Source organism: Talpa europaea, assembly GCF_964194135.1.
Source record: "Talpa europaea genome assembly, chromosome: 10".
Taxonomy (NCBI): domain Eukaryota; kingdom Metazoa; phylum Chordata; class Mammalia; order Eulipotyphla; family Talpidae; genus Talpa; species Talpa europaea.
Window position 1 is genome coordinate 102,801,989 of NC_140077.1, and position 12,033 is coordinate 102,814,021.

At 38.4% G+C, this 12,033-nt stretch overlaps 1 protein-coding gene across 2 annotated transcripts in view; it reads right to left on the bottom strand.

Annotated features, from left to right (window-relative positions):
• Nucleotides 1–497: 497 nt before the first annotated feature.
• The window catches only part of GUCY1B1 (guanylate cyclase 1 soluble subunit beta 1), a gene marked incomplete at both ends in the record, with an annotated part of 33,117 nt that continues 21,581 nt past the window's right edge, over nt 498–12,033 (bottom strand). The window contains 9 exons of one of the 2 annotated variants that reach the window (XM_084245059.1): nt 498–521; nt 1,779–1,905; nt 2,236–2,390; nt 2,905–3,045; nt 4,397–4,535; nt 5,743–5,940; nt 6,495–6,628; nt 7,496–7,612; nt 9,088–9,318. In XM_084245059.1, the coding sequence (XP_084101185.1) occupies nt 498–521; nt 1,779–1,905; nt 2,236–2,390; nt 2,905–3,045; nt 4,397–4,535; nt 5,743–5,940; nt 6,495–6,628; nt 7,496–7,612; nt 9,088–9,318 (1,266 nt within the window). Of the gene's footprint in view, nt 522–1,778; nt 1,906–2,235; nt 2,391–2,904; nt 3,046–4,396; nt 4,635–5,742; nt 5,941–6,494; nt 6,629–7,495; nt 7,613–9,087; nt 9,319–12,033 lie in introns of both variants that reach the window. The other variant, XM_084245058.1, reaches the window with a different exon arrangement.

Sequence of the window (12,033 nt, forward strand, 5' to 3'; positions counted from 1 at the left end):
AATTTTCCTCCTTTAGAAAATGATTTCTACAATGATATACAGCAACACGATATAAACTTTGTTATATGTTATAGTCATGAAAATATACATATACATATATATGAAGCACTAAACAGACTTGGTAAACCATGGTCTATGTACACACGGCCAAATACTGTTCAGTTTCATGTCATTAAATTCGACAAATAGTTAGCAGGCGCCTACTGCTTGCAAGTTACCATTTGGGTAAAACTTGTAACAGTTTTTTAGCCACATGAAGCTTACATCAATCACATCTAAAGCCAAATTTCAGATAACATATTAAACCTTGAAAATAATCAAAAGCAGAGCTAGAGTTGAATAATGAGGAGCGAAATATACACCCAGAGAAAGGCTAGGGATAACGGGACAGGACAAAGCAAGATCTCAATCCACAGAGAATAACTGCTCTTAGGCTTGGCATGGGCGAGTGCGGAGCTGGAACTAACCTGCAGTCCTTTTCGCCTCAACACCCAAGATCAGTCATCATCCTGCTTTGTTTCCTTAAACAAATGGGAGACACAAGATTACTTTTCAATGATAGTAAAGCTTGTAGTAACCCCCTCGCCAAAATATTTTCCCTATTAGAGAGTGATGTGCTTTCATATCTGCAGTTTTGCTAAGTCATTCATCCCCAACTTAATGCTGGGTGAAACAGGCCACCCAACTAAAATGAGCCGCCCTTGAGATGCAGTTTAATTTATCATATCAGCAGCGGCAAGCGTGCCAACCCCATAAGTAAATAATTTAAAGTAAAAACAGCTGAAAGAAGATACAGATAAATATTTTCTAACTTGGCATTCCATTGCCTTTAGGATTTGTTATCATTTAAAAGCATCTTCACGGAATGTACACATAGAGGAAACGCATATATATTCCTGTAATGCCACCCCCTCTATAAAGCCAATGCATCAACATGGGAACAAAGAGTAAAACTTGCTTGTGATGCAACCAGCTCTGGGGGTGGGGGGATGGGAGGAGGCAGGGCATGACCCCAGTCTGCACAAGAACCCCAGGATTCCAGTTGGAGGCCCAGTGTTTCAAGGGTCACTTGATCACAGGGCTTTTGGCTGGAGTATAATCATAGAACGAGCATGTGAATTCTGGAAATAATTCATCTCTCCAGGACAAACACACAAGCAGGACTGGATTTCCAAAGATCCCTGAATACTCCACGGCGAGATAGCTTGTTCTTTGGAGAATATGAACTTCCATGGTTAAGAAACCGCTTGTGAGCTATGGTCCTGACTTGGCCCTCATGGTGATCTAAGGAGGGAGCAGGGGCCAAGGGGAGAGGCCAGGGGACCCCCCCTACCCTGATCCCAATCACAGTGGTGGTGTGTGAGCATATTATCAATAAAGAACAACAACAACAAAATAGGACTTTTCCATCTGATGCTTTTGGCTTTAATTTCATGGAGGACAAAACTGACCACCATAAAGTATCCCCTAAGAAGTTTTTATTGTCCTAACTGGCTCATTAATGTTTCCATATTTCTGCTGCCTTACTTAAGAGTTCATTTCTGTGAGCAAGAATTCTTTTCAAATGAAATATATTTTCTGTGAATATGTTCCTTATATTTATACTCTCTCTTAAAAAAAAAAAAAGACTTTGATCCTTCTGCCTGTTCTGCTCTCTGCTCTGGCTCTGGAGAGTTCTCTCACCCTCCCGCACTTCTGACTGTACCCAGTGCTTGTTTAAATAAATAAATAAATAAATCTTAAAAAAAAAAAAAAAAATTCTCTCTGATGAGTCATACCTCTGTTCCTGTATTTTTTCTGGAAAGAAACCAAACTTGCATTGGTTCTTTTTTGCCCTTCATAGACACCGGGCCTCTGTGCTCCAAATGGAATTGAGGATCTGAATTTTCTGGTGTCATAAGGCACCTGAGAGGCAAGGGACAGGCAGTTGAGAGAGAAGCACAGGGTATGGCTGAATGGAGCAAGTGACAGCACCAAACCAAGACAAAATGGATACACAGAAATTTGTGTTCAAAGGAAACTGAAGGTTTTGGTGATGCTGAATGTTAGGACTTTCTATGATGGTGCAAAAACATTCCACGTAGAAATAATAGCACAGCCCTTGCAAATTGAAACCAAACTATCCTAAAAGCACAGGTGCTAACTGTTTAAAGGTAACAAAATCACTTGGATTTGAGCCACAGGCAAAGAGACATTTTTCTTGTAAATCACTAAAATCAATACCTGTTGTCTTACCTGTATGTATATTCAGACACGTTTATTTTTCCCTTTTCTCCAGTGGTTTCTGTTCTGCTTGTGAGGTTGACAGTATTTCCAAAAAGACAGTATCGAGGCATCCTCTGTCCGATGACCCCTGTAACCACCTCACCAGTGTGGATTCCTATGGTTATCTACAGAAATCAAAGTTTTGCCTCCGTCATATCAATCGCTAACACTAATTTTTGCTTACTTTATATTCCAGAATAATGTAGGCTCATCATATAAAAATTCTAAGAATCTAAGAAGAACTTCAAGTACATTACAGACAATACCAAAAACCCTCACAAAATCTGTCTTCCAAGAGAAACACTCTTTTTCTAAAGCCTGAATATTTTTCAAAGATATGAATCTGGCCACTTACATGAGACACAGGAAAGAAATTAAAAAAATAAATAAATAAACCAGAAGGGACAGAAAGTTTTGTCTCCTCCTCATTACTTTCAGTCCATGGGAGAGCCCAGGTAATTTAAAATAGATGGACATTTTTCCCGAGTCCCTGTAATGCACTGGGTTCAATAAAATAGTACTGTTTGTTGTCAAGATGCCCCTTTTTGCACACCTTTAATGATTACTTGGTCAAGACAATGAATTAGTTGCTCACAAGGGTCTCTAGAAACTATTGCGTTAGTCATTTTACTTACTAACCTGAACAGGCTCACCGTCCACTTGAACCTGGCCAGCAATTTCCATCATGTCCAAGGCCAGGTGGCAAATGGATCGTGCATGGTGGATGCAGGGCTCAGGCAGGCCACTCACGGTCATATACTTATCGCCAACAGTCTCTACCTAGCACAACACATGTATTTAGATGTTTATTGGTAGCATAAACCAGATTCATTTGCTATCCTAGTAAAAAACAAAAACAAAAACAAAAACAAAAAAAAAACTTTTCAAAGGTTATCAGTAATATTGAACTTTCCTCTCTTTTAATTCTCTTAAAAGTCTAATATGTAGGACCTCCTTTGGTGGCGCAGTGGTTGAGCACTGGGCTGCAAAGCTGCCCACAGCCTCTGCAGCGCTGGTTTGATCCCCGGCCACCCGCGAGGGTCCCACATGGCGCGCAGACCTCTCCTGCCGCCCGCTGCTCCCCTCAGCAGTGTGCTTTGGTCCTGCTGCCAGTTCTGTTCCCCACTCTGGCTCTGGTGAATTCTCTCACTCTCCTGCGCCTCTTACTGTACCCAGTGCTTGTATAAATAAATAAATAAATACATAAATCTTTTTAAAAAAAAGTCTAATATGCACAACCCAAACAAGATGAACCTTGCCCCTATTTGACATTTACACACATGGCACTCAGGCCCTTTGATGACAGGCAGGCATAGCCACAGCTTGATTTTCCTTCTCGAAGTCCTAACTTTTCACTTTAGATACCCTCATAATTCAGTGGAACAATTTATTACTTTATTTCCCTTAAAAAAGTGATGATTTGATGGTACAAGAGGCACTGCCTGAAGATCAGTGATTTATCATGGCCATTAACCATTTATTTTTATGCTGTGCTCACCAAGTGTTAGTTATTCCTGGGAAAACAACTATAAAATAAATAGTTCTTGTGGCACTTATATTACTCCAGATGCCTGGGGGTGGTTTAGTTAACATTCTTGGCTTTACGAAGCAATATTCCACTGACTTCATTTTTCCAATATGATATTTGTTTCTAGTTGAAACAAAGCGCAGAAATGCCCTATAAATGTTTATCTTCAAAGTGAACTAAAAGTGAGTCTGAGCCCCAGTACCCTTCTCCTGCTCATGACTCTTTCCCAGGGCAAAGCTCCCTGTATTTCAGTTGGACTGTCTGCTGCACAACGAGCTCTGAGACCAAAGCCATGTTTATACCATGTTTCATAAACAACTTGCACAGACTTGTTAATGAAAGTGCAAAAAAGCTGGACTTTACATTTTAACTACAGAACCATCTGCTCTATTCATTTGGGTTCCAAGGAAGAGAAAGTTTTAAAATAACTTTTACAACAAAAGATAATTATTTATAAAGATGGTAAATAGCAAGGATGGAAGCTTTCTGTGGCAAGAATGCAGAGGTGTAGTCAGGCCTACGACTGCAGTGTCCCCTGGCGGGCAGGAGGATCAGGACATTCAGAAGGCAGCGTACTGCGCTAGCGTAGGAGGGGGGACTTGCCTTATAAACAAAGGGATTTTTCCGGGAATCAGTGAGTGTATCAAATCTGGTGTAGAGGTCGTTGAGAAGGTTCACGATCTTCATGGCCCCCTCTCCAGAGGCGTGTTTGCTGCAGAAGGCATTGAAGCCCACGATGCCGCTAAAGAGGATGGTGACATTGTCGTACCTCTTGGCAGGCACTGGGCGCTTGTGCCTCAGCTCATTGGCCACGGATGGAGGAAGCACAGAATACAGCAGCCTGTTCAGGACGGGAAGCAACAAGTCAGGGTAAGAGCTTCGGGGAGTAGCTGTCATGTGTGTACTGTGCAGTGCATGGAACAGCAATGTCATTTGCATCGTACAGACCTAGATTATGTAGGACACCTACTAAGATGAGTATCAGATATTAGCCATATTTGGAAATAAAGATATAGAAAACATAAACCTGTTTTTGTTTGTTTTGGTGCATTTTTTATTGAAGTAATGTTGGTTTATGTTGTTATTTGTATTTTGGAAGTACAGGATACCCCCATTCTGGTGGTTACCACAGAACTCCCACTTTAAGAAAGTAAGGGAGATCGGTTCAATTCTCAAGAGAGATCTTATTTCTTAAATATTTTTTAGATATTATAAATGAATACACAAGAACCTGGGAAAATTTCTTATGAATGTCATAGATTAGTGTTTTTAATCATTATATTCAGGTAAGGTCAAGTAATACTCACAGTGTGCATTTGTTTAAGTGAATTACTTAAAAATGAAATGTTACCTGTAAGGTCATTTATATAATATATCATAACTTAATGCACAATTCTTGGAAAAATAAGTTTATATTTTGATCTTTTTGTTATTGAATATCATTATAGATGTTAATTCTTGTTACTTATAGATGACATTACAATCTGTGACAGTCAGATCTGTCAAGCCCTAAAATAATTCAGTGTTCAAGAAAAGAAGTCTTTTTAAATATATTGGCCAATTCTAAGTTCTATGTTCAGTGTAACCCTCGGCACCTGGCCGACCCCTGGGACATACGGGATACTCAAAATAAATCTCTTATATGAATGAATGAATGAATGAATGAATGGACTTTAAATAAGCATTTGAATCATTCTAAAATTTTCATAGTGATGTTTTGGCTTGTATTCCTCAACTTGGCTGCTAAAAACTCAAGACATACTCCCACTACCATTCAGATTGGTTTATATTTGAATGCATAATTTTTTTTGAGTGATGTGGAAGAGTTTTCCTACTTGTCCAGAGTTGCAATGGATCCCATTTGCAACTTTTTACTCTCATTATCCATTTGAACTACAGTAGAGTCTCAATATACTATGCCTTCCTTTAACCATAGGATGCAGTCTTACGTGTCTGTCTTTTTCTTTTCATCTTCCAGGGCTCTTAATGTGAGTTGCAGCCTGTCCGTGAGGATTTCCAGTTCTTGGGTGAGTTTGTATTCCTCTCTGAATTGTTCTCCCAAAAGGACGAGATCACGTGTGGCATCGTGGAGAGGGATATCACTTAGATAGAGACCTCTCCTTGTCAGATCATCCAGATTCATCACACTGTATATGGCAAAATGAGGCAAAATCAGTCCCAACATGTCCACATGAAGGCAGTGACCCTGGTTACTGTTAAGTGTAAACCAAACTTTTCCTACCATTCAAAATATTTGAATGAACAGGAAAAAAAAATGGAAAATTGAAGGAAGGATCTGACTTCATTCATTGAAATATTTAAAAATCTATCAAAGAACAGTGAACCTGAATGCTTTTTTGCCACACTGCATTTAGCCATCATATTAGCTGTTTTATAGAATAGCTATTCTACATGATACCTCCTTGGAAGGTACAAAGATAGAGAATTAACTAAAGGGAGATTAGGCTTCTGTGATCTAATGACATAAACAATGAGCAAATGGATTAAAAATAGAATAAATGATTTCTTCTGAGTTTATTACAAATGTCGAACGAAATTATCTTTGTTGCAAAGAGAGAACAGAATATAAGATCTAATTATACTTCAGACCATGTAGTCTACAGTGAACTAGTGTTTTTGAATTCCTTTCTTAGTTAAAGAAGGGTGCTTACATACAGATAATTAATCTAAAAATTGTTACCTTGGTGAGCACAGGAAAAGGATGCTATCTGCTTCAGGTAAGTAGATCATTTGACCCTTGAGACGTAAGCAACTGATCTCAGTCCCAGTCAGTTCATCCTCAGATTCTAACTTCTCAACATCCAGCAATCCTTCCTTGAAAAGGCAAGACAAACCTATTAACCAATTTCTTTTCTTCCTACCTAAAAATTCAGAAAAGGACACATAGACTTTATTTTTCACCAAGTCATAAGGGAGAAGTGCACCAATTAGGATAGGCGATCACAGTTCTGAAGAGTTCTGGCAGGTAGTAAGTAAAAGTTACCTTACAAATATAGTCGAAAATTGAACTGTCTCCTTAGAACCTAGAAAGACGGTAGCTATGCTGTCTTTAATGTCATGTAATATTAAATATGTTTATCTAAAGCTTCTGTGAATCTTATTTCTGATTTTCCAGCATGGCTACCACATACAATATATGGTTATACCAAAGTAGAAATCAAATCTCTTCACTCCCCACTCCCCACAGAGTAGCTAAACGAGCTGGTTCCAAACACATAAAGTAAGAGTAGGTAAGACCTATGGGAAGATTTTAGGAAGGATGACATGGGTATTCTAAGATACTGTCCCACAAAATAGCACAATCAAAAGAAAGAATATATCAGTAGCTTTGGATTAAGTATTAAAAACAAAACTTTATCAGTTCATCTGATTTCTAAAATAGAACACTGTAGCCCTCCAGGGAGTAGACGTCGTTGGTGTTATAAGAAAATGGGCTGTCCCAGCACAGGCAGTCTTAACAATTACTTTTCTTAATTCTGATCAGTTGATAAAGTTCCACTATCCCTCAGACAAACCAAAACTCAGTAACATTGCCTTGGTCATGGAAACTCCCTTTGACATCTAGTTTTGATCTCTAAATTCCCCATCTCATAGAATGTTATAATAGCTAATTTCCTCTCGGAAACACTTCTGATTTGCAACACACCTTACTCGCATTTAATGAAATAATGTCTTGATTACCTTGCTTCTCAATACAAAAACTGTATTGATATGTGAAAGAATGCCATGGAAACTAATGTCAATGTGAGGACGAACCAGAGAGAAAACAGACAAAAGGCTGCAATTTCCAGGCTGGAGCTGAAATGTAGAAAAAAATAAATGAACACTTAATCACTCCAAATAAATTTTATTATTTGGTACTTTTATGTTAAGAGTTCAATAATGTTTAAAAGTAGATCATAATTATTTCATAAAATATCTCAAACTATGTACATAAAATATCTCAAACGTGATGTAAACAACTCAGTGATTAAACGAACATAAAATTGTTCCATAAACATAAATCCTAATATGGATTCAAGTGACTAACATTCATATATACTACTTACAAATGAGAATTTTTAAAGAAGAAAGAATGCAGATTTATCCTTTAAAATATTGCAAGGTGTCAAATTCTTATGTTTAAAATGAAATTTAAATATCAGAACTACTAGCAAGCATTTGAAGTTTATCAAGAGATGGTTAATAATAATTTATAACAGCTGTTGATTGCTTACAATGAACAACGGACTAAATGCTCTTCACCTGCTCCCCATCCTCATATATAACAAAGGGAAAATAAGCAGAGAGGTGAAGGAGCATATTGAGGGTCATACCATGAACTGAAGGTCACACAATGAGGGAGACGCAGGGCCAGCATAGCAGCTCAGGCCCTAGACTATTCTGCTTCTGTATTATAGGTTTACACCGGATCCCACTGGGGTTAACCCTGAATTATCGAATGTCTTTAATTGTAAGTGAAAGTATCTAGACACATGTCATGTAGAACTCCAACAGTTAGTAGATGAGAGGGGAAAAAAATATGTAACATGCAAAGATTTTACAAATGGGTTTAAATAAAACAAATCATCTGTTGGCTCTCATCACCTGTGTCTTTTGATGCTTTCTCTATTAAATCACATGATAATCTTCATGATTTTCCTCTCGTGTTTCTTAAATTTATTTCCTTTCTCTAAAGATGTCAAAGACTGATTTTAAAGTTATTCTCTGTAGATATCCAATGAATGAGATTGCTCAAAGAATGAATACAGAAGTGTAAGCTGATGGTTACTAGGAAACTACATATTTTCTCATGAAAATAAACATCATTTCCATATCATTTTCCCATCCCCTTAAGTGATTAATATATAAATAGGCGCCCGCAGGAAAGTTGTGGTATGTTCAATGCACTTAGCTCACATTTAAACAACCAGCCTGTGGGCCTCCCCTGGTGGCGCAGCAGTTGAGCGCTGGGCTGTGAAGCTGCCCGCAGCCTCTGCAGAGCCGGTTCAATCCCCGGCCACTGGCAAGGGTCCCACATGGCGCGACAGACCTCTCCTGTCGTGCCCGCTACTCCCCTCAGCAGTGTGATTCGTCAGCCTGCCTGTTCTGTTCCCTGCTCTGGCTCTGGTGAATTCTCTCACCCTCCTGCGCTTCTGACTGTACCCAGTGCTTGTATAAATAAATAAATCTTTAAATAAAATAAACAACCAGAGTGATTGGTGGGGTCTGTGACTGATACATAGTCAAGGGTTACATGGAAAAACAGCTCCCTGGGAGTGAGGCACATTTACCTGGGGGAGCACCCTGTATATGGCATTGCCACACTGGGTGACCACGAGGTCCCGGTCAAATATGATGTGGAAAGGAAAAGCTTTGCAGAAAGTGTACGGGCTGATGCGTGACTCCTGGGTACCATTTTCTTCAAACCTGTCAAGATCTTCATAAAAATCCTCCTCTTTTGACTCTTTTTCTTCAATTAAAAATTGAGTATGATCACACTCCTCATTTCTTTGCTGAATGACCTGAGTGTTGAAAGGGGGAAAAAAGGCTCCATTTCAACTTACTGAAAATACTTATGGACCTAAGAAACTAGCTCAGAGAATGAATCAGTGGGTCCACTGCAGCCCCTACCCCCAGGACCGGGCAGGGGCCTCTCTTTTTCTTTCTCCTTTTCCTAATAAAACCTGTCCCCCTAAAAGTGAAAAAGTATAGAGGGTCAACTACAAAATTTTAACACACACACAAATGTTATACATGTCTGAATTAGAAAATTATTTCAAGATGTTGACTTATGAAATTTGAGGAATAATCTTTTATGGTAACACTGCAAATCTGGCACCAGTGACCAGTTTAAGGCCTCTTTGGTTGAAAGAGATAAAACTGTCCTGGTGGGCTCAGCCTACCCATCAGCATACTTGCACACTTACTAGTGACCTACAAACCGTGTAAAATGGCACTATGGAGGGTGAATTGGTAGAATTATGTATTTAATAATGCATGCAATGTCATTTTCTACCTATCAACTGGCAGGTATCTAAAATTTTAATGAAAACAAAAACATCATGTCAGATACCACTAGTAGAGGTATTTTAAATTAATCCTTCTGAAGGATAGATGAAAATTATGCATAAAAAGTCCTAAAAATGTATATAATCTTTGACTTAATTCTAAATCCAGAAATTCATTCTAAAGAAGTAACCATTGTGAGCACAGTGCTATAATTGAAGAAATAGCCATGTTTCTAAAATATGATTCATGGACAAAAACATTATTAGGCTACAGTTCCAGAAACTGCTAGCAACATGTCCTCTTGGCTGTGGAAACACTAGCTCAGGTGCAGTCTGATCCAAATGGGAAGCAGTTGGGGCAGTCATTGCTTCAGTTACTTCAAAAGGGAAGCAAAATGTTGCTCATTCCCCCGCTTTTTCCAGGAGTTCACTGTAGCATCATCTGAGACTACAGAAGAAAACAATGAACATGGATGCTGTATTCTTTCAGATCTGCTTTCACAGAGAGATCAGGGCACACCTACTGGTCATAGTAACACACAACACTGTTTAAATGTTATTGTCCTTATTTTTAATTAGAAAACTTTGCCCTCTTGGGCTAATTCTGCTATAGTCTCATAGGAAAAAAAAACAAAACAGTCAACCTTAAAATTTTGAGGTTTTGTTCCATTCCTGCCGTAGCTAGATGAAGTGAATTATATGCATCCTAAATTTATTAATTAATTCTTCAATTTAACTCGTTTGCTATTATTAAATTAACAAAATAAACTGCTTTTTTTGGTCATAATTTTAACTTGTCCTTTGTGCATCATTTCATAATATGGTATAATATTTCTCAATGTAGTTAAATTGTTAACTCTGGGCCTGCTACACTCGTAGATTTGACATCAAAATATTTTAGGAAATTACAACTAGCTTTGGAAAAAATTAAATACAGATTTCAAAAATCTGTACTAGAGCACTTGAATAAATGAAGACCACAAGACAAGGTAAATATTGTATAAAGTGAGCCATGTAACTGAGTAAAAACTTGAATTTCATATATTAATAGAATGTGCTTATGCCCTCACCCCCCATAACCATGTGACTAATAACCATAGCAACTGCAGTTTCCAGTTGTACCCTAATTTGCATTTCTTTCTTAAAGGTTTTATGTAACTCTTTTTGATCAGCTTGGTAAAATAAAAAAAGGAAACCAAGAACAAACACAGTATACATAAAGCCCTTGACAAGGCTCATTCAGAACAGGTGTCATGTTTGTTCAGTGTAGACATGAGAGAGACAGGGTATTTTGATAACATTCTGGTGAGATTCACAATCATACATGAATTTCAACTCTTGACCCAAAGTTTTCATTTTTAAATGTCTCTGGATTGGAAAATGTCAAGTTATGTGGAGCCTCATTTTCTAGTGATAGTAACTAGATGCACCTTGGTGTAAGCAACAAGTACAAAAATAAATAAATAAAAATTGACACCAACTCCTCCTAACAAGGCATGGATTAAATACATGGGAGACTTTCTGATATAACCTGCTTAAATGTTATAATTTTTATTTTGGATAATACTGTGGGTAAAGTCTGGAACTCTCATACATTTAGAACATACCAGTAATAATAAAGAATTGCCTCACAAATTTCTCTTAAAGAGGGGGCCCCCTGGTGGCGCAAGGGGTTAAGTCCCAGCACTATGGAGCTATCTGCAGCCACTGCAGCACGAGTTCGATCCCCAGCCACGGAGCAACCCACATGGCACAGCAGACCTCTCCTGTCTTGTCTGCTGCTCCCCTCAGCAGCGTATTTCAGTAGATCTGCCTGTTCTGTTCCCCACTCTGTCTCTGGTGAATCCTTTTACCTCCCGCACCTCTGGCCTGTACCCCAGTTCTTGTAATGCATACATAAATAAATCTTTTAAAAAACTTTCCCCTAAAGAAAACTTAAATAAGTCCCTTGCTCCTCCCTCTTCCCAAATTCAGGGCCACTGATAATGGCTCTTGAAGCTGAATATGCTGCGGGCACATAAAGTAGCTGACCAGGAGGGACTGCTTCGGTCAGGAATATTAAAAACAATGGTTCTCTTTACTTTCCGGTTACTCTAACAATACATCAAAATAATCACTCAAAACTAATAATGTGCATATCAGCAGCAACACAATTTTTAAAGTATGAGGCTGGGTGTCTTTTACTAGTCACCCAATTAAACAAACAAACAAAAGCAAAGCTTTGTGTTG